This window comes from Aethalodelphis obliquidens, unplaced genomic scaffold (genome assembly GCF_003676395.1).
Source record: "Aethalodelphis obliquidens isolate GAN/ISIS:26980383/991018 unplaced genomic scaffold, ASM367639v1 scaffold50, whole genome shotgun sequence".
Classification (NCBI taxonomy): domain Eukaryota; kingdom Metazoa; phylum Chordata; class Mammalia; order Artiodactyla; family Delphinidae; genus Aethalodelphis; species Aethalodelphis obliquidens.
In genome coordinates this window covers 1,312,737-1,334,840 of record NW_020837994.1, presented here as the reverse complement: position 1 = coordinate 1,334,840, position 22,104 = coordinate 1,312,737, and the positions used below count along the sequence as shown (strand labels likewise).

Below are 22,104 nucleotides of genomic sequence, written 5' to 3'. Positions count from 1 at the left end.
CCAAACTTGAATCCTCTCGCCCACACACAGTAAAGCTGACCTACTGACACTGGGTTGTGGTGAAGGAGAGTACAGCACTTATTGCAGGGCACCAAGCAAGGAGTTCAGGAAAGCTAGTACTCAAAACATGCGAACTCCCTAATGGTTTGTTTTGTTTGTTTGTTTTTGGCTGGGTCGAGTCTTAGTTGTGACACACTGGATATTTTGTCGCAGCGCACAAGCTTCTCTCTAGTTGTGGTGCACGGGCTTGTCTTTAGTTGTGGCACACAGGCTCGGTAGTTGCAGTGCATGGGCTCTCTAGCTGCAGCACGTGGGCTTAGTTTCCCTGTGGCATGTGGGATCTTAGTTCCCCAACCAAGGATCGAACCTGCATCCCCTGCGTTAGAAGGTGGATTCTTAACCACCAGGGACCACTAGGGAAGTCCCACACACACACCAGGGATTGAACCAGTGCCTCCTGTGGTGGAAGCACAGAGTCTTACTCACTAGGCCACCAGGGAAGTCCCAGCAAAGCATTTTTAAAGGCAAAGTGAGGGAGGGGCATCCCAGGGTCTGTGAACAGCTTGTGCACAATTCTCTGATTGGTTGATGGTGAGGTAACAGGACGATGTCCTAGGGGTAACATTATCAATCCTTAGGCGCCAGTAGGTCTGGGGGCTATGGGCTCATCATCATCAAGTAGTTAATTTCTTCCATTTGGTGGGAGTTTTAACATCTGTAAAACTACTCAGGAAATGAGCATCAGATATGATTATCTAGGTAATTCACAGAGGAGCTAAAGCAGAGACTATAGGAGAGGGGTCTGTCCCAGGAAGGCCCCATAGGGTCCTGCTGGGTTATAGAAAGAAATCTGCTTTTTCACAAACTCTTCTAGTATATCAGGAAAAATGAGATAGTTTGACCCCTGACTCAGTCACATTAGTGACATAGTGGATTATTGACTTCACAGAAATCTTGTTAGTAAAAGTAATATGTTTAAAGGAATATTTTATTCAGGAGGAATGAATGTTAAGTAAGGAAATATAATTATACCTCTATAGATGAGTTATTTTGTGTCGGGACACTCTGAAAAGTACAGAGCGCTATACAAACCAAAGTATTCATTGTGCATACATCGTTAGCCACGTGTTGAACTAGGTGCTGAGGTGAACGAGGCCCATTCTGCCTTCAGGGAGTTCACTGGGGTGGTGGTTGGTGGAGCAGAAGAGACAACGATGCAGTGTGATGAGAGGCACCGTAGGGAAATGCACAAGGCACTCAAGAGCAGAAACCCAGATGAAGGACACCTGACCTGGTTTGGGGCCCAGGAAGCTCCTTTGCAGAGGACACCTAAAGGACAGATAGGAGTTATCCTAGCAAAAGAGGGGAAAGTCATTCTAGGTAGAGGGAATGGCTTGTACAAAGGCCTAGAAAGAAGCAAGAACAAGGGGCATCCAAGTATTGCCAGCTATCAGCATGGCTAGGTTGCAGACTAAAAGGAAGCAGTGAGAGAGATGGGGATAAAGAGGAAAACAGGGGCCCTGAAAGGCTGGAGAAGGCACATATTATGCACTGAATATTTCTGCCCCCAAAATTCATATGTTGAAGCCCCAACACCCAATGTGATGGTATTTGGAGTTTGGGCCTTTGAGAGGTAATTAGGTTTAGATGAGGTCATGAGGGTAGCACCCCCATGATGGGAGTAGGGTCCTTATAAGAAGAGGAAGAAAGACCAAAGTGCTCTCTCTCCACCATGTGAGGACACAGTGAGAAGCCTGTCTGCAAGTCAGGAAGAGGGCCCCCACCAGGGAACCTAATGGATGGGCACCGTGATCTTACTTCCCAGCTTCCAGACCTTAATGAGAAATAAACTCCTGTTGTGAAAGCCACCAGGTCTGTGATATATTGTTATGGCAGCCTGAGCTAAGACACCACCCTAAGGAGTCTGGGGTATTCTGAGGGTAATGTGGAGCCGCTGAAGTGTTTCAAGTAGGGATGACTGACTGCAGTGCAGAGAATGAATTAGTGGGGTGGACTCTGGTCACAGGAAGATGAAGCTGTTGTCACAACCCAGACAAGAGTATTGGAAGTGGGAGTTGAGTGAATAGAATAGTAATAAAATCAATAGAAGATTCCATCTGGAAGGAGTAGTGAGAAAAAAGGACAATGCTCACATGTTCTAAGTAACTTAGAAATACCCTCAGTAATATTCCCAGCAAATCATTTTTTGGCCTCTGAACCAAACCACTTGGGTAGTAGCAGACTCACCTTCTCCAGCTCTGCCTAGGAGAGAGTTTTCTGGTAATGAATCAAAGGCACAGATCTTGTAGCATTTATTGCTTTGCCGACTTCTGTTATTTGTTAAACATATGCTGGGTCTGACATACATAGGGGACTAAGATGCCCCTCCGACAGGCTCCCACAACCCTGGTCACACTGTGCCCACCTGTCTGATGGTCACACTAGCCTATAAGTTCCTTGCAGGCATGAACAAGGTATTGTTTACACTTGTATCCCTCGCCCTTAGTAGAGTGCCTGGAATATTGCAAACTTAATGAGTGAATGAATTAATGTTTTAATTTTTAAAAATTGTAATAAAAGCCACAACATAAAATTTACCGTCTTAACTATTTTTGTGTTCAGTGACATCAAGTTCATTTATAATGTCGTGCAATCATCCATCCTGAGAACTTGTTTCATCTTGCAAAACCGAAATTCCATACCCATGAAACAATAACTCCCCATTTCCCTCTCCCAGGAAGCCCTGGCAACCACCATTATACATTCTGTCTCTCAATTTTACTGTTCTAGGTACCTCATATAAGTGGAATCATATAGAATTTATCTTTTTGTGACTGGCTTATTTCACTTAGCATAATGTCCTCAAGGTTCATCCTATAGCATGTGTCAGAATTTCCCTCTTTTAAAAGGATGAAAAATATTCCATTATATATATATATATGTATATGTATGCCACATTTCGCTTATCCATTCTTCCATCAATGGATATACTTAGGTTGCGTCTACCTTTTGGCTATTGTGAATAATGCTGCTATGAACATCGGTGTACAAATCTCTCTCCAAGGCCCTGCTTTCCATTATTTTGGGTATATACCCAGAAGTGGAATTGCTGGATCAATTGCTGGATCATTCTGTTTTTCAATTTTTGAGGGACTGCCATACTGTTTTCCATGGCAGCTGTACCACTCTGCATTCCCACCAAGAGTGCACAGTGTTCCAATTTCTCCACAGCCTCACCAATACTTATTTTCCATTTAAAAAAATAATAACCATCCTAATGAGTGTGAAGTGATATCTTGTGGTTTTGATTTGCATTTCCTTGATGATTAGTGATACTGAGCATCTTTTCATTTGCTTATTGGCCATCTGTATATCTTCCTTGGAGAAATATCGATTCAAGTCCTTTGCCCAACTTTGAATTGGGTTTTTGTTGTTGTTTTTGGGTTTTAGTAGTCCTCTATATATTCTGGATATTAACCTCTTATGAGACATGTGATTTGCAAATATTTTCTACCATTCTGTAGGTTGTCTTTTTACTCTGTCGATTGTATCCTTTGATGCACAAAGTTTTTAATTTTCATGAGCTCCAATTTGTCTATGTTTTCTTTTTTTTTTTAATTAATTTATTTATTTTTGGCTGCGTTGGGTCTTCATTGCTGCGTACGGGATTTCTCTAGTTGTGGCGAGCGGGGGCTACTCTTCGTTTTGGTGCACGGGCTTCTCACTGCGGTGGCTTCTCTTGTTGCAGAGCACAGGCTCTAGGCACACGGGCTTCAGTAGTTGTGGCACGCAGGCTCAGTAGTTGTGGCTCGTGGGCTCTAGAGCGCAGGCTCAGTAGTTGTGGCACACGGACTTAGTTGCTCTGTGGCATGTGGGATCTTCCCGGACCAGGGCTCGAACCCGTGTCCCCTGCATTGGCAGGTGGATTCTTAACCACCGCGCCACCAGGGGAGTCCCTGTCTATGTTTTCTTTTGTTGCCTGTGCCTTCGGTATCACATTTAAGAAATCATTGCCAAATATAATGGTATGAAGCTTTTATCCTGTGTTTTCTTCTAAGAGTTTTATAGGTTTTTTGGGTTTGTGGGGTTTTTTTTGGTCACGAGGCATGAGGAATTTCCCCAACCAGGGATCAAACCCGTGCCCCCTGCATTAGAAGTGCAGAGTCTTAACCACTGGACCACCAGGGAAATCCATATAGTTCTCTAGATCTTATATTTAGGTCTTTGATCCATTTTGAGTTAATTTGTGTGTATGATCTTAGGTAAGGATCCAAGTTCTCTCTAAAATAAATAAATTTTTAAGAGCTAAAGAAAACCCCTTCCTAAAATAAAATAGAGCTTTGCCTTTGAGAGCAAAAACAATGAATAATCTCTTTTTGCAGAGGGGGTGGGGATCTCTTGAGTATTCAAGTATACATCTCAATTCATGTCAATGGAATGAGTATGAACCTCGTAACAAAAACCAAAGTTAGAATCCCCGTTCTGATACTTATTAGCTATGTGACATGGGTCAAATTCTTGGTCTCCTTAAGCCTCAGTTTATTTACCTATAAAACATGGGTAATAATTTGACAGACAGCAAAAATCCACAGCTTTGCCAACTAAAAGTGGTAAACTTTGTAGGAAACAAACTGGATTCCTCATGCATTGTTGGTGGAAATGTAAGATGGTAGAGCCACTTTGGAAATTTTTGAATTTTTAAAAATATTAAATATATATTTACCATCTGATCCAGCCATCCTACTTTTAGGTATTTACCTAAGAGAAATGAAATCATATGTCCACACAAAGATTTGTACATGAATGTCAATAACAGCATTATTCATAATAGCCCCAAACTGGAAATATGTAATCCAAATGCCCATCAACTGGTGAGTACACAAACAAAGTGTTCTATATCACTGTGATGGAACACTACTCAGCAATAAAAAAGGACCAGACTGCTGATTCATGCATCAACAGGGATGAACCTCAAAAAACATTATGTTAAGTGAAAGAAGCCAGACACCAAAGACTACCTTGCACTTATATGAAAATTTTAGAAAATGCAAAGCTGTAGAGACAGAAAGTAGATCAGTGGTCATCCAGGGCTGAGGTGAGAGAAGGAAATGACTGCAAACAGACACAACACAACTTTTGGGGGTGATGGAAGTATTTTAAAACTGGATTGTGGTCATTATTGCACAACTGTATAAATTTACTAAGAATTAATTAAATCATATACTTAGCAATGAGTGAATTGTATGGTATTTAAGTTGTACCTCAATAAGGCTATTAAGAGTGCAAAAGGTTATGACAGTTCATGGCAGTACTACTGTAATAGACAAAAAGTGGACACAACTGAAATGTCCCATCAACAGTAGAGTGAATACGCTGGATATACTCATACAGTAGAGACTATACAGCAACGATAATTAAAGATCTACAACTTCATGTAACTTGGCTGAATCTCACAAATTTAATGTTGAGTGAAAGACAGAAAATAGTACAATTCCATGTATATGATGTTTAAGAACAGGCAAAACAAATATTTGATGTTAAAAATCAGTATAGGGGGGCTTCCCTGGTGGCGCAGTGGTTGGGAGTCCGCCTGCCGACGCAGGGGACGCGGGTTCGTGCCCCGGTCCGGGAGGATCCCGCGTGCCGCGGAGCGGCTGGGCCCGTGAGCCATGGCCGCTGAGCCTGTGCATCTGGAGCCTGTGCTCTGCAACGGGAGAGGCCACAACAGTGAGAGGCCCGCATACCGCAAAAAAAAAAAAAAAAAAAAAAAAAAGATCCTGCATGCCACAACTAAAATCTGATGCAGCCAAATAAATAAATAAATACATTTTTAAAAATCAGTACCGTAGTTATTCTCTGGGAAAATAGTGACTGAGAAGGGACATGAGAGGTTGTTTCTGCGGTGTTAATAATGTTTCTTTTTAAAATTTTTTAGCTTTATTGAAGAATAATTCACAAATAATGTTAATGTTTCTTGATGAGTGCAAATTATATAGAGGCATTCACTATATGAGAGTTTATCAAGCTGTACACTTATGATTTGTGCACTGTTTAATATGTACGTTATACTTCTATAAAAATTTTACTTAAAAGTGCACTCAGGGCTTCCCTGGTGGCGCAGTGGTTAAGAATCCACTTGCCAATGCAGGGGACCGGGTTCGAGCCCTGGTCGGGGAAGATCCCACATGCCCGGAGCAACTAAGCCCGTGCGCCACAACTACTGAGCCTGTGCTCTAGAGCCCATGAGCCACAACTAATGAAGCCTGCATGCTCAGAGCCCGTGCTCTGCAACAAAGAGTAGCCCCCGCTCACTGCAACTAGAGAAAGCATGTGCACAGTAACAAAGACACAACTCAGCCACAAATAAATAAAAGAAAATAGATAAATAAAAAAAAAAAAGTGCACTCAACTTGAAGAAGGGACCACTGGTTATCTCCAAGAAGTGTGTGTGTGTGTGTGTGTGTGTCTGTAGGGATGATGAGAGGTGCTAGCCACGTAGAGATCCAAGGGAAAGTGTTCCAGGAAAAGGGAACAAGCAGTCCACAGGTCCTATGGGAAGGAGCTTGGCATGTTCAAAGAACAGAAAAAAAGACCTGTGTGGCTGGCGTAAAGTGAATGAAGAGATGAATGTGAGATCATTCATTTATTCATTCATCAGACATGTAAGAGTTGTGCCAGAAGCTGACATGTCAGAGGACAGCCAACTGTCCAGAAAGTTTGGCAGAGAAAGAAAGGAGAAAAAATAGCCACTGTAAAAGGAGTAGGAAAGTCCTGAGGTTATCTTTTAATTTATACACACACACACACACACACACACACACACACACACACACAGAGTAGAAGAAAGGAAAGATTGAAGATAGGAGGAAAGGTCCTAGAGAAAACAGAAGAGCATAGAATAATGCGTGCAGGTAGGAGGGATCACTCTGGAAAGGATATGGTAAACCTAGAAATAAAAGAGTCACATAGGCAAGAATTTTGAAATGGAGAGAAGCAAAATGAAGGCATTCTCCAATCCTTTCATTGAAATTTGAGGAACAGTCACATATGAGAGTAGATTAGTGAACCTGCATAATTATTTACAAGAATGATGATTTTAATTTTAAAAGCTCTTTTTTCCTTAAAGTATAATTTAATGAAGAAACTGAGATTCTCTGATGCACCCCTGACACTGTTCTCTGCCGTGCTGAGCTGTATGGAGCCCTCACCACGGGGCAGCCGGGCATTCTAAAGTGTAAGGCACCAGGCCTCCTCCAGGCTCCCCACCAGCTGTCCCAGGGCCCTGGGACATGGACAGGAAGTTCCACATCAGGCACAGCCACTCACGGAACAGGCTGCCCACCAACATGTGATAGGGTCTTGGAAATTCACAGAGGAAATATGCAAAGCAGATTGTCCTCTACATACCCACAGTCAGTTATGATACAGAAATATAACTTAAACACGTCAAGGAAGATTGAATGCAAATACTTTGAGGAACTATTACAGTCGAGATTATTTCACGCTGTATATTTACCATTTATTGGGTATTGTGGTAAAGGGTCTGAGGATAACACCATTATCATATTACGCTGAGATTATAGAGGACATTATGAACAATGAAAAAAGTTATGCTTTAGGAGTTCCCTGGTGGCCTAGTGGTTAGGATTGCGGGCTTTCACTGCCGTGGCCCAGGTTCAGTCCCTGGTCTGGGAACTAAAATCCCACAAGTCACCTGGCGTGGCCAAAAAAAAAGTTATGCTTCATTGCCCAATTTTATTAGGGCTGACTATCTAAGTTTTCTTGGCAATAAAAAGATAGCAGTACATTGATATTATGAATCAGTGTAGATCATCAAACTTTTTCTTTTTGAAATTTGAGGAATGGTCACATCTTCTACCAATACAGCCAGTGGAAACTGCCAAAGAGGCATGGTGAGTGGTGTAGGCTGGTCAGAACTCAAAAATGACATAAAGATGTGCATTTTGCCTGAGAAATATACTCAACTCTCTGAATCCCTATATTACAATATGCTACATAGTTTATACAACAAAGGATTTATTTGAACGTGTCAATATCTGAATTTTATTCTCCTGAAGGTTTTGTAATGAACTGAGTTCAAGATGACTAGGTGATTACTTTGAAACTTTATATTTCTTTCAATAGATGAGCATACTAATGTTGCAGAGCTTGCAAATGTCCTTGAGATAGACATGTCACTGGCTAAGAATGTTTCCATGTATTGCTGCTTGGGCTCTGCCCCTAAGAAGAGACATAAGTAATAAATGTGCAGCAAGTACATTCATCAAGGTGCAATGTTCCATCTGCAAAAAGATTTAAAAGGACTTTCCATCCACAAAAGATACTCTTTTTATTCGATATAAGATGGCAATGAAAGGGACTCCCCTCGTGGTCCAGTGGTAAAGAATCCACCTTCCAATGCAGGGGATGTGGGTTCAATCCCTGGTCGGGGAACTAAGATCCCACGTGCTGCAGGGCAACTAAACCCGCGCACCACAACTACTGAGCTCACGCGCTTCAACGAGAGAGCCCACGTGCCCTGGAGCCCGCGGGCCACAACTGGAGAGAGAAAACCTGCGCGCCACAACTAGAGAGAAGCCTGTGCGCTGCAACGGAAGATCCCATGTGCCGCAACTAAGACCCGATGCAACCAAAATAAACCAAAATAAATTAATTAATTAAATTTAATTTAAAAAAAAAAGATGGCAAGGAAAGTAGAAGTCCTGAAAAGAAGTTTTGTCAGCTCTGGTACTGATAGAAATAGTCAAGATCCAGCTGACACAGCCAGTATAAGCAATTTGGATCTGCCTACAGGACTCACAAAGCATATTGCTTGCCTATTTGACTCAACACTTTCCTTTGTAATGATGAGAAATCCTGTACCAAAAGTTGGCAGACTTTCACATAAGTCTCTAGACAGCTTCCTTACAGAACTAGAAAAGGTTCAAAACACTAATGAAGAAAAAGTGCAGATTGCAGAGATATTTTGATCAGGCACTCACTCTGAGAAACACCATACTGTCTCTGTATAATAATGATACAGTCACACAACTACATAGCCAGAACAATCATTTATGGTTTTCTTCTGGATCTTTTAAAAGGTGTGAGAGCCTTCTTGATTCGGACCCTGTGACTTGCAGCAGAGTTCTAAACAAAATTACACATGGCTTGTTTCCATGGCTCCTCTCATTTATGAATACAGCCCATCAGCAATAGTACTCCTCAGAATATTAGACCAGTTATCCAGAAGCCACTGCTCAGAAGTTAGATCCCTATTTCTTTTACTGGCCAAAGGTAGAAGACTTCAAAAACCATCAGATATATTTCAGAGCTAATACTGAGTATTAATAATGTTTTGGAGTCATAATCCTGAAGTAATTCCTACTTCAGATTAGCTCAGATGTTAAATGATGGGATGAGAAAAACCTTTTCCATTTGATTAAAACAGAACTATAAGGAAAGTTTGCTGTATCAATATGGATGTTCACAAAACACTGCAAATATTAAGGAATAAAGTGGGCTTGCAGGGATTTCTGTGAATGTGTCACCATATCGAAGCTTCTAGTCAACGTGTAAACAGAAAACCTGGTGATGCTTCTGATGAGAAAGGAGAACCTGATTTACCATATTTAACTTCTGGCTCAGAGCAAATGAAGAATCCTGTGAAATGGTCATTGAGGAAGCAACAACAGATTCAACAACAAAACACAACTCTGATGTTGCCACAGCAGACGTGACTGGCTTTCTCTTAAGCTGTGCTTTGAAATTCCACTATTTAGCTCTGAATTAAATGAGAAGTTTGTAGGAAAACTGCTACATACAACTTTTGCAGAGAAGAAAGCCATCAAAGACTCTGACATTGCAGCATAAAATTCTCTCTACATGTCCTTAACTTTGCTCACTCATTCAGGGAAGGTGCTTCAACACTGGATATACACACTGAGGCCAACTTTTTCAAGTCCACTTTACCATCTTATGCTGATACGGGAGTTCTACTTCTTGTAAATTAGAGATGCCATCGTATCAGAATGGTTTAGAGTGTCACCTTCCTCACTTCTCACTGCTAATCTTCATTTGCAGTAATTTAGTTACACCATTTGTTATTCACACTTGGTGTCTTTTTTTCTTTCTTAAAGTGAGCTTTATAGTGCCAGTCAAAAAAACTATTCTGCTGGTGCAATATAACTTACACTTAATGATGTTAAAAGTGTGTTGTATTGATGTTTGGCAAACATTTAATTTTGTCTGGAGTCTTGCTCATTACAGCACATCCTAATGCAACAAAAAGCTCCTTTTTTTTTTTTTTAATCGATCCCTAGGTTGTTTGTTTCTTTTTAACAAAGAACTTTTTAGCAATCAGCACTGTACTTTTATTTGAAGGCAAATCTACACTTCTGGGTGTTTTTTGTTTTGTTTTCGTTTTTTAGGGGTTTTTTGGCCACAGCAAGCAGCATGTGGCATCTTAGTTCCCTGACCAGGGATTGAACCCAAGCTCCCAGCATTGGAAGCACAGAGTCTTTTTTTTTTTTTAATTGGGGTATAATTGTTTTACAATGTTGTGTTAGTTTCTACTGTACAGCGAAATGGAGTTCCCTGTGCTATACAGCAGGTTCTCATTAGTTACTTATTTTATACATATTAGTTAGTGTATATATGTCAATCCCAATCTCCCAATTCAGCCCACCTTCCCTTTCCCCCACTTGGTGTCCATATACTCGTTCTCTACATCTGTGTCTCTATTTCTGCCTTGCAAACCGGTTCATCTGTACCATTTTTCTAGATTCCACATATATGCGTTAATATACAACATTTGTTTTTCTCTTTCTGACTTACTTCACTCTGTATGACAGTCTCCAGGTCCATCCACGTCTCTACAAATGACCCAATTTTGTTCCTTTCTATGGCTGAGTAATATTCCATTATATATATGTACCACATCTTCTTTATCCGTTCGTCTGTCGATGGTCATTTAGGTTGCTTCCATGACCAGGCTATTGTAAATAATGCTGCAATGAACATTGAGATGCATGTGTCTTTTTTTTTTCTTTAATTAATTAATTTTATTTATTATTTATCTTTGGCTGCATTGGGTCTTCATTGCTGCCCGCAGGCTTTCTCTAGTTGTGGCAAGTGGGAGCTACTCTTCCTTGTGGTGCGTGGGCTTCTCATTGCAGTGGCTTCTCTTGATGTGGAGCACGGGGTCTAGGCACGTGGGCTTCAGTAGTTGTGGCACTTGGGCTCAGTAGTTGTGGCTCACGGGCTCTAGAGCGCAGGCTCAGTAGTTGTGGCACACGGGCTTAGTTGCTCTGCAGCATCTGGGATCTTCCCAGACCAGGACTCGAACCTGTGTCCCCTGCACTGGCAGGTGGATTCTTAACCACTGCGCCACCAGGGAAGCCCCCAATTTAATATTTAAAATGCAGGGTTTCTTACTTGACAACAAAGATTCATTAAAGAATTTAATCCAGTTTTGTTGTTGCAAATGTTCAAATTAATTCTACCTCGTTTTGGGTGGCCATTTCCCCCACCTTTTTTTTTGTTTTTTTTAAGAAATCAAGAAAGAGAAGAACAAACAACAAAAAGTCATGGACTGGGGTGGGGGGGTCGGGGAGGTGTGGGTGGGTGTGGGGCTTCCCTAGTGGCGCAGTGGTTAAGAATCCGCCTGCCATTGCAGGGGACACAGGTTCGAGCCCTGGTCCGGGAAGAGCCACATACCGCAGAGCAACTAAGCCCGTGCGCCACAACTACTGAGCCTGGCTCTAGAGCCCGCGAGCCACAACTACTGAAGTCCCCGTGCCTAGAGCTTGTGCTCCGCAACAAGAGAAGCCACCAAATGAGAAGCCCAGGAACTGCAATGAAGAGTAGCCCCCGCTCGCTGCAACTAGAGAAAGCCTGCGCACAGCAACGAAGACCCAACACAGCCAAAAATAAAATAAATAAATTTACAAAAAAAAAAATCAGTGTCTTTCTTGTGTCTTTTTCATTTTCAGTGTTTCAAACAACGTTTTTAAAATTTTAAAGTTCCAAAACTATAAGTACATATATATATATTATTTTTTTTCAGTGAACTAGATGTGAAACAGGTTTGTAAAATGCACTTATCTGTACCCATTGTGGACAAAGAATGTCTGCCTGCCGTATCAGTAAACAAAGGATGTTGAGACTATCAGTCCATCAGCCACTGCAGCCATCACCAATGGTGCACCCTAAGGGGATTCATGATGGAGAAAAACAGGATATAATTTTATTTAGCCCAGACCCTTGCATCTTCCCGTACACAGAAGAGTGCTAAATTCATTAACTTGAGATATCTGGTTTTTCTTTAATTAGCAGTAATCTTTTGATGTTCAGCTACCTGGTGTTTTTGCAGAAACTCCTATATACCCTGGCTCCTCCCCTACCTCTTCAGAACAGTCCTTCAGAGGTATCTGAGAGGCTGTATCCTGGGCTTAAGGCCTCAGTAATGCCCCAAATAAAATATAATTCTCAACTTTTAGGTTGCGTGTTTTTTTCAGTTGACACCAAACATTCTTCACTTTCTCCATAAGACATCTTATGATTTGGATGAGCTGTACCTCTAAAAATCCAGAGGTAGAGTGTCTGTAGCAACACCCTGATCTGCCTGGCTCCATCCTAAGGAAAAGAGAATTTAACAGGACTTCTAAAGAAATCCATGTTGAATCCTGGTGATATCTACTTCTCTTTTTAGTATCCACACATCATCCTTTTAACAGTCCCTTGAATTTTGCTAGGGACGAACAAACATCTCATAGGTATATAGTCTTTGAAATCCAGATTCTTCCCTGTTTTGGCAATCAGGGCAACACATTTATTTCCAAGCCTTTGTTTTACTCTATTTTTCATGTCTCCTCAGAGATCACCGACCAGTTCAGTAGTCTCACCACAAACTTGCTGAGTATCCTGGGAATCCGTTCATCACAGCCAAAGACAGAAGCTTACATGCAAAAGCTAGGCCAGCAATGGATGGGAGACTCCACAGTGCCAGAAATAAATTTGTGGCTGGATTTCTCAGTTTCCACTTTGTTTCTGCCAGGATCATATGCTCAGTGTGTTTTTTTCTTTTCTGCTATAATTATCCAGTCCCATTCCAGCTATAGTCTCCTGGCTGACAATTCCTTCTGCCTGTGGACAAAAAATACACACACTGAGCTGATTAACCAGGGCTTAAGTCATGGCGCACCATTCCTAACCGTGTTACATTAGGCAGATGATTTAACCTCTTTGGCACGCATCTGTAGGTCAGAGGTTAATACCAGCCTCACAGGGTTATGTGAAGTATCCACACTGAACCTGAACATAGTAACTGCACTCACTAAATGTTCATCTTCCCAGATCCTCCCATTACACTTCCCAAGGGCACTTTCAACAGCAGCCCAAACAGCATGCATTGAGCCTCTACTATATGTCAACTGAAGAAAAACACACGACCTAAAAGTAGCGAGTTAAGTTTTATTTGGGGATGTCACTGAAGACAATAACCCAGGAGACGGCCTCTCAGATAGCTTTGAGGAACTGCTCAGAAGAGGTAAGAGAGAAGCCAGGATAAATAGGAGTTTTTTGCTAGAAAAAAAATGTAGTTGAACATCAAAAGATTACTGTCAATCACAAAGAACAGACATTCAAATTAATGATTTTAGTGCTTTTCTGTATATGGGAAGATGCAAGAATCTGGGTTCATTAAAATTATTCCTTAGGTATGCAACTTAACTATCTAGGGACAACAGAATCCAAAGCACAGAATACGTTCTGTTTTTCTCCATCCTGAATTCCTTTCAGGGCTCACGTGGGTGGAAGGCTGCCGTGACTAATGGCCAGATCCTTATGGAACTGGAATGGTGGGCAACATTCTTTGTTTACCAGAATGGCAGGCAACGGTCCCTGTCCACATCTAAAGCGGGTCTTAGAGGGTTGTGATACTAAAAATATAGGAAATAGCTTCCTGCTCTAGAAGAGCTTACAATGTAGTCAACGATATGGCTTCCACGACCTCCACGAATTCTTACAACAGTCCCAGACAGCCGACAAGACTGAAAAGAGGTAGAGGGAGTCAGAAGGTACACAAAAGTAGGGACATAGAGTCCAAGGGCGAACACAGACTATCTGCTTCTACACTCCACGTGCACGTGTTTGTCCGGCCACAGGACACAATTACCGGTTGTTTACGTGTCTGTCACCCCCATAAGACCACCAACAACCTGAGGGCGACCCAGTCCCGGTTCACCTACCATCCCTTTCTCATGCCGGGGCCTAGACACGCAGCAGGTCCACGCCCTGTTCGGCCTTCTCACTCGAGGGGCTCCTGACCATTGGCTCTTCTGTAAGTGGGGGCGGAGCGTCACGCTCCGTGACCCCTCCCCGTCCTGAAGTCCCCGAGGAGCCCAGGACAGGACCCGGAGGCAGCGGGAAACCCAGCCGCACCCAACGGCTGTTGGCGGTGATCGGCCACCTGCTGCTGCAGCCCTGATTGGCTCCTTCCTCTGGCCCCACGGCTCCCTTAACCAATCGCCAGCGAGGCCGGTAGGGAGGCCCCGCCCCGCGGGGTCCCGCGCTGGCACCTGGGGAGAGCGGGCTGTCTGCGGAATCACGGGCGGCTGAGTTGGGACCAGCGGACTGCGTCCCTGAAAGGAGAGTGTTCTTCTACCCGAGCCTCTGGGCGCTGTTAAAAGGAGCCCTGGGCTTCCCTGGTGGCGCAGTGGTTGAGAATCTGCCTGCCAATGCAAGGGACACGGGTTCGAGCCCTGGTCTGGGGAGATCCCACATGCCGCGGAGCAACTGTGCCCGTGAGCCACAATTACTGAGCCTGCGCATCTGGAGCCTGTGCTCCGCAACAACAGAGGCCGCGATAGTGAGAGGCTTGCGCACCACGATGAAGAGTGACCCCCGCTTGCCACAACTAGAGAAAGCCCATGCACAGAAACGAAGACCCAACACAGCCATAAATAAATACATTAAAAAAAAAAAAAAAAAAAGAGCCCTGGCTAGGGGCCAGAGGCGTGTACGACCCTGGGCAGCCTCTGCTTCTTTCCGGGAGTCAGTCTTGCCATCTTCACGATGAAGTTGGCGCGGCGAGGGGTAACCCTATGGGGAAACGAAGGGGCAGACGCTGGGATCGGCTCCCGAAAATGGAAGTGGAGAAAGGCGCGGAGAAAACCCTGGGCGTGGCGGTCTCTGCGGAAATGCTGCAACTAAAGGGCCGCCTCCCAGCCCTCGGAGACCGCAGGTCCCGCCCCCGCCCAGCCGGCCGCTCCCCATAGATCGAAGTCGCGCCGCACCCTCTGCCTGCCTCTCTGCAAACCCGGCCGGCCGCGCCTTTGGGTCGAGTACAGTCTGCTCTCCGTGGATGCGCGCTCCGCCCGCCGACTGACATATCTGCCAGTACTTGATTGTTCTCCCTGCGGCCTGGTGAGCCCGGCCCCGGCCCGCCCCAGCCCTGCGCCCGCTATATCTGCCCTACTCCCGCTACCCCGGTGGAAGGGACCCGCGCGCCACCTTTAATTTCACTCCTCACCTCCCACCCTATTTTGTATTTTACCTTTTGTTGTTTTTCTTTCTCTCTCTTCTTTCACTCTTTTCATGTCTTGCTTTTGCTCTTTACCTCTCGCGTTCAAAGGCTGTAATATAAGCCTTCACCCTTCCACTTCCTCTCCTCGGCCGGGGTGGGGGACCTTCAGCGAAGACCAGAATGACCTCTGCCACTCCAGGCGGCCCCAGGCCATTCCTGGGGCTCTTTCTGCTGGCAGGAGGCTTTGAGCTGCTTGATGCAGCCTCAGCAGGGCCCGCTCCAGCCCCTCTAACCTCCTCGCAGCCCCGCTCTGGTTCCTAGTTGACTCAGCGAGTCTCTGACCCATCATGACTCCCCCACCACCGCCCCATTCCTGCTCACCAGAGTCTGCTGTGTTGCGGGACGCTTCTCCAGAATACTGAGTTCCACTAAAGGAGAAATCTGCAACAGAGCAATGTGTGATACTAAGAGAGCAGACAGGGGAGGGAAGACTCCTGGGTTCATCCTCTCCTCCAGTGTGTCCCCCTCCTCCAGTGTGTGCACTTAATTAGTCCCCAGCTGCCCTGTGGGAAATGGACCCTGTGCCCTACCCTCACACCCCCCTGATAAGGATTGAGTGGGCTTATGTGCCTTGAACAGATGGCCCTTTCCTTGCTGGGGTGTGGTCCTTTAAGGTCCATTTCCCTTTCTAAACTCTCCTCCTTTGCCCTCACCTGCAGGACACATAGTATGACAATTAGGTGTTTCATCTCCCAGCCATTTTCTATGGAAAACCAAAGGGATCAGGCCATGATAGCCACTGGCAGCTTTGAAGAATGGGATGCCTTTAGAGAAGCTTGATCTTGAAGGCCTCAGCGTGAGATCTAACAGAGCCAGGTAAGAGTCCATTCTAAGGGAGGGGTCTTCTACTGCCTCAGCCCTGTGGTCCGGGGGCAGGTTTAGCAGGACATTAACACAAATAACTAGCACCACCGTCCCAGTAAAGTCACTCTTAGCGTTCACAAAGCACTTAAGGGCCAGAGCCCTTAAGCTGACCTGACAATCCAAGGATGGTAATCCCCATTTTACAAAGGAGGATATTGAGGCCCAGGTGGGACAGTGATTAGCCCCAGGTCACCCTAGGAGTCAGCAGCAGAGTTAGGACAGGACCCTGTTGTTCTAACTACATATTGTTGACTCAAACTTTTGACTATCCTTAAGATTGCAGTTAGTAATCAGGTGAAACTGGTTATTTGCTGGGGATTGTAATATATTATTAACTCTTTCTCGTTAGGCCTGAGTTTAATCTTCTTAGTATGGTCTTTAGCACGGAGACCTTTGCCTTCATACCCATGCCTCTGAAGGACCTGACTTATGGCAACCCCAAGGCAACATTCAAAATGGCAACTTAGCCTTTGCACTTGTCTCTGAGGTGGGCAGGGCCTGGGCCTTATTCTTCTCTGGCCCTCACAACACGTTGCAACCCAGATCAAGGTCAGGACATGATTGACTCATGTCATCATGTCTCTGATGCCCAGAGAAGGGAATGCCGTTTGCCTGAACCTTCTCAGAACTGTCACATTGTCATGAGAGAACTTCGGTGTTGGACCTCCTCGTGAAAGGCCCGGGGCTGAGAAAACAGCAGGAAAGAAATGAGCTGGGCACAGTGCAAAGCAAATAGCATAAGCTTTGGAGCCTGCAGACAGGACGCTTACTAAGTTCCCTGTTCTGAAACATGGAAGTAAGGGCAGCCACCTCACAGGGCTGCACTGACAAGTAAGTGAGCTAGTAGAATGTGCCAGGCAGAGTGGGGAGGAAAGGTGTGGGGCACTTCCTGGGGAACGAGGATGTCAGGGCAGGGATGCTGGGGGTTCTGGAACACCTTCACCAACCCCTTCTGCTGCTTGAGTGCCAGTCTTCACTGAGCCTCATGTGGGCCAGGCTCCAGGGAAGCATGAATAAGGCCAGGAACTGAGTGGTGAGTCGCCTTTAGACTTCCCTGTTGGCCCAGCCACCTGGGATGAGAAGCCCAGGAGGAAGAAGCCTGGTGAGCATCTTGTTTCCATGGGTCTGTGTGTTCACGACTGACTGCCACCACGTCATTCCTCTGCTGGCCAGCGCTTTCCTCCCGGCCCCAGCAATGGGGGCAGCCCATTAGGTGAAGCTCAGAGCAGCCACTCCTATGTAGTGAAAGAAAGAAACTCGGGGGAGAGAAGCAGGTCACCCTCCTCCACTGGGGTGCTGGGCTCACTTCCTCCCAAGGCAGGGGAGGAAGGTGTTGTTGCAATTCTGAGAACAAAATGGAGGTTTTGGTTTCCTTTGTCACTATAGCTCTGACCTGCACTTCCGCATCCCCACCTCTCATGAAGATGTGGATCCCTCTATGTTATAGGAGGAGAGGAAACTGGCCAGAGAGGGACTAGTTTTCCCACCCCCCGGGGTGGGGGTGGGGGTGGGTAGAGCACCTTATGCACTTACTCTCAGCCCTGAGAATTGCTCAGTATCCTTCAAGGCCCAGCTAAATACTACCTTTTCTAAGTCTTTTCTGATTACCCACCCTTTCTTCTCTCCCAGTGGAGTTGGATGTTCCCTCCTTTGCACTTTGAGACTATGTTCTGCAAGCCCCAAATGCAGCTTGAATCACCTGTCCATCCCATGCCAGACAATAAGCCCCCCTCTAGGGTAGATATTGTCTCCTGCGCCTCAGTGAGCCAGTGCCCAGCAAAGCAGACTCCTTGAAAGAGTGCCTCTAGAGAGCCCAAGCTGTGTGCGGGCTGGTGGGGAAGAGAATTAGACTGAATTGAAGGAGCTGAATAGGTCTTGTTCACTCCTTTTCTTCTAGACTTAGTTCAAGACCCATAGGAACCTCTCCTGCTTAAGACATCCAGGGCATAAGCCTGTGGGTTTGTGCCTGTCAGGTCTTGGTCTAGCTGAAACCTTTTCCCCACTTCTGTCTGCCCTTTAAACAGATCTGCAGCATCAGGAATGTGGGCTTCAGTGAAATTTCTGCACCCAGCAGACACAGGGCTGGGCCAGTGCCTGTGAGGTAGCACTAGGATAGCTGTGATCCAGACACTCCCTGTGGTAAAAGGGAGGACTTCTCAGGAATGAATTGCTTCTCCAGCCCCTGCTTGAGTGCCTGTGGAGCTCACTCCTATTTGCCCTCCAGGGGCAGCTCTGGGTCCTTGCTTAGGGAGGTGGTGCTATCAGGGAAAGTGGGGTGGGGTAGTGAGAAGGGGGGGTCTGGAGCTTCGGCTTCTGATGGACCTTCTCTCTCCTTGGCTTAGATTCCAGCAGAGTTCCTCTGTCTCGTCTTGTTGCTGATTGAAGGTGCCCCCTTCTTTTTTCTTCATCTCCTGGGAGGTAGCAGGAATTGGCATTATGGTTGGGTTCAAGGCCACAGATGTGCCCCCTACTGCCACTGTGAAGTTCCTGGGGGCTGGCACAGCTGCCTGCATTGCAGATCTCATCACCTTTCCCCTGGATACTGCTAAAGTCCGGCTACAGGTGAGGAGATGAAGCCTGGGGTTCTGACGGTGGCTAGTCTGCTCCCTCTCCAAGACACAGACTCCTCAAGGGCCAGTGGGGTTTTTCGGCGCTGTAAATTTTAGAGCGTAGGGATGGAAGGAGATGGGGAGGGCAACCACCTGCCTTGGCCTTGCAGATCCAAGGAGAAAGGCAGGGGCCAGTGCAGGCTGCGGCCAGTGCCCAGTACCGCGGGGTGCTGGGCACCATCCTGACCATGGTGCGCACCGAGGGCCCCCGCAGCCTCTACAAAGGGCTGGTCGCCGGCCTGCAGCGCCAGATGAGCTTTGCCTCCATCCGCATCGGCCTCTACGACTCTGTCAAGCAGTTCTACACCAAGGGCTCTGAGCGTGAGTGTGGAGCTGGGCCATAGGCCTCTTGGCCTCTTCTCAGTGATGGTTGATCCTCGTTCTTTTAGCTGCACAGTTCCTTTAGGCCCCAAGACCTCTAGGAGGAATATCAGATCAGAGGAACTGAGAACTAGAAGGGTCCCCGATTCTTCTAATGATTCCTGAACACCTGGGCTGTGCCAGGCTCCAAGTAGGGCATCGTCTCATAACAGTCCTCACAACCACCTCGGGAGCAGGTGGTATCATCCCCGTGTTACAGATGAAGAGGCTGAGGCTTGCTCGGGCGGGAGGGACTTGGCCAAGGGCACATACTGGGGAGCCAGAAAGAAAACACACTGAGGACTTGTGCCTCCAAGGCCAGCACGCTTCCATTCCACCTTCTCAGCATGCCATGCCCACCCTCCATTTTACACGTGAGGAAAATGAGAATCCAGATCAAAAGGTTGACTTTTCCCAAGATCACATGGCAGGGAGAAGTAGATCAGGGATGAGAACCCAAGTCCTATGAATCCCAGTCTTTGAGAAAAGCCACTTCTCTCGGAGCCTTTCATATTTGTCAAATGGAAATGATACTTGGGAATTCCCTGGCAGTCCAGTGGTTAGGACTTTCACTGCCAGGGCCCAGGTTTGATCCCTGGTCAGGAACTAAGATCCCAGAAGCCGCACAGCACTGCCAAAAAAAAAAAAAAGGTTCTGATTTGTCGGGGCTGCTGAGTAGGTATAATGAAGTGAATGAAAATGCTTTATGAAAGAAAGCATTAGGTCTCATTTTGTCCTGCTCCTCGCTCTGTCCCAGTGCCCAGCACGTAGTAGACACTCCCAGTGATAGACTGTATGATGCAAAAAGTTCTTAGAGCAGAGCTAGTCTGTGTCTTATTACCAAAAGGTTACAGTGAAGACAGGAAATGGCAGTGATGTGGTTTTGGTGAGGAGAGGTGGGAAATGAGTGTAAACCCAGCTGGCCACCGACCCCCATGGTTCTCCCACAGATGCCGGCATCGGGAGCCACCTCCTGGCAGGCAGCACCACAGGTGCCTTGGCTGTGGCCGTGGCCCAGCCAACGGATGTGGTAAAGGTCCGATTCCAGGCGCACGCCCAGGCTGGAGGTGGCCGGAGGTACCAAAGCACCATTGAGGCCTACAAGACCATTGCCCGAGAGGAAGGGTTTCGGGGACTCTGGAAAGGTGTGTACCAGGTGTTTTCCCTTCCGCATCCTCCTCTTCCCCTATTCCTTGGTCTCACATAGGCACCATTTCTTTCTGCAGGGACCTCTCCCAATGTCGCTCGTAATGCTGTTGTCAACTGTGCTGAGCTGGTGACCTACGACCTCATCAAGGACACTCTCCTGAAGGCCAACCTAATGACAGGTGAGTTAGGGTAGATGTTGCTGGGTCTCACCTTCCCCCAAACCAGGAGCCAGTGTGGGTCTGCCTGGAGACCACATCTTTTCATCCCATTTCCCCTTTGCTTATGGAGTGAGTTTCTCTTTCACTGAACTGAAGCCAACTGGGGTGAAGTTTCCACTCTGCACGTTGAGGCGCTGAGGCTAGATTGGCAAAGTGACTCTCAGAGACACTGGGAGAGGTCCCAGCTGCAGTCTCTGTGTCTCTAAAACCACGAGACCTTAGCTACTTAAATCATCTCTTTCCTTCTGGAATTATGGGGTGAGGAGTCCTGACTGCTTCCCCTGCTCCTCCTTCTTGGCAGATGACCTCCCTTGCCACTTCACTTCCGCTTTCGGGGCGGGCTTCTGCACCACCATCATCTCCTCCCCTGTTGACGTGGTCAAGACGAGATACATGAACTCTGCCCTATGCCAGTACCGCAGTGCTGGCCACTGCGCCCTCACCATGCTCCAGAAGGAGGGTCCCCAAGCCTTCTACAAAGGGTGAGCCTCTGATCCACCCCACCCAATTCTAGGCCTCCTGGCCACCTGTACCACCTGTACCTATCACACAGGTGGGAGAGAACCGCCCAGAACTGAGTGGTTGCTGTGGCAACCACGTGTCAAACTATTTCTGATCCTGGTCCTGGCATTCTCGTGCTCTTAACTCCTTCCTCTCAGAGTTGCTATCATGCCTACTTTGTGGGTGTTAAAATGGAGACTCACAGGGGACTCTTGCTCACAGGCCACAGCTCCATTCCCTGGGCCCTCCCAGCTTCCTTTGGGACAGAGCATCTGGGTTGGATTGGATGCCAGGGCCCAGCAGGGTGAAAGAGATGACGTGTGTTTTCTCCCCTCTAGGTTCATGCCCTCCTTTCTCCGATTGGGTTCCTGGAACGTGGTGATGTTCGTCACCTATGAACAGCTAAAACGGGCCCTCGTGGCTGCCTGTGCTTCCCGGGATGCTCCCTTTTGAGCCTCCCCTGCTGATCACCTCTGGCTTTGGCTGCAGCCTGGACCTGCTTCCCTTTTCCTCCTCCCCTCATTCCCTTCCCTCTCTCCCCACCCCTTCCCTCTGCTCCCTTTCCCACCACCTCCCTTCCCTCTCCCCACATTTTCACCCCTCAGCTCCCCGTTTCCTCTCACAGTCCTGATGGAGTTGACCCCAGCTGACACTGTGGGAAGCCTGGACAAGCCAGCATCTCAAGCCCTCAGTCCCTTGAGAAGTTCAGCCTGACTCTTCGTCCTGCCTCCTGCCCCTGAGCCCGACTAGCACGTCACCCATAAAACAAGCTCAACCTTGGCGTCTCCTCCCTCTCTGTTACCAGAGGTCTTGGTCTAAT

At 46.4% G+C, this 22,104-nt stretch overlaps 1 protein-coding gene and 3 pseudogenes across 1 annotated transcript; all 4 read left to right on the top strand.

Annotated features, from left to right (window-relative positions):
• The first annotated feature begins 4,857 nt into the window (after positions 1-4,857).
• On the top strand, positions 4,858-8,471 carry LOC113607710 (protein FAM91A1 pseudogene; annotated as a pseudogene).
• Positions 8,472-8,645: 174 nt separating this feature from the next.
• LOC113607746 (protein FAM91A1 pseudogene) lies at positions 8,646-9,277 on the top strand (annotated as a pseudogene).
• Positions 9,278-9,518: 241 nt separating this feature from the next.
• LOC113607747 (protein FAM91A1 pseudogene) lies at positions 9,519-10,083 on the top strand (annotated as a pseudogene).
• A 5,226-nt stretch (positions 10,084-15,309) lies between these two features.
• UCP2 (uncoupling protein 2) lies at positions 15,310-22,065 on the top strand. Its single transcript, XM_027083352.1, has 8 exons — positions 15,310-15,423; positions 16,243-16,399; positions 18,790-19,009; positions 19,167-19,377; positions 20,367-20,561; positions 20,643-20,744; positions 21,085-21,265; positions 21,623-22,065. Exons 3-8 carry the CDS (start codon positions 18,884-18,886, stop codon positions 21,735-21,737), a joined length of 930 nt encoding a protein of 309 aa, XP_026939153.1. The 5' UTR covers positions 15,310-15,423; positions 16,243-16,399; positions 18,790-18,883; the 3' UTR covers positions 21,738-22,065.
• The last annotated feature ends 39 nt before the right edge of the window (positions 22,066-22,104 follow it).

What these genes read in the sequence shown, in the direction of transcription:
- UCP2 (XM_027083352.1), top strand. Translation starts at nt 18,884, where the DNA reads ATGGTTGGGTTCAAGGCCACAGATGTGCCCCCTACTGCCACTGTGAAG. An exon ending in CTGCTAAAGTCCGGCTACAG is followed by an intron (nt 19,010 to 19,166) that starts GTGAGGAGATGA and finishes TTGGCCTTGCAG; the next exon opens with ATCCAAGGAGAAAGGCAGGG. An exon ending in CTACACCAAGGGCTCTGAGC is followed by an intron (nt 19,378 to 20,366) that starts GTGAGTGTGGAG and finishes GTTCTCCCACAG; the next exon opens with ATGCCGGCATCGGGAGCCAC.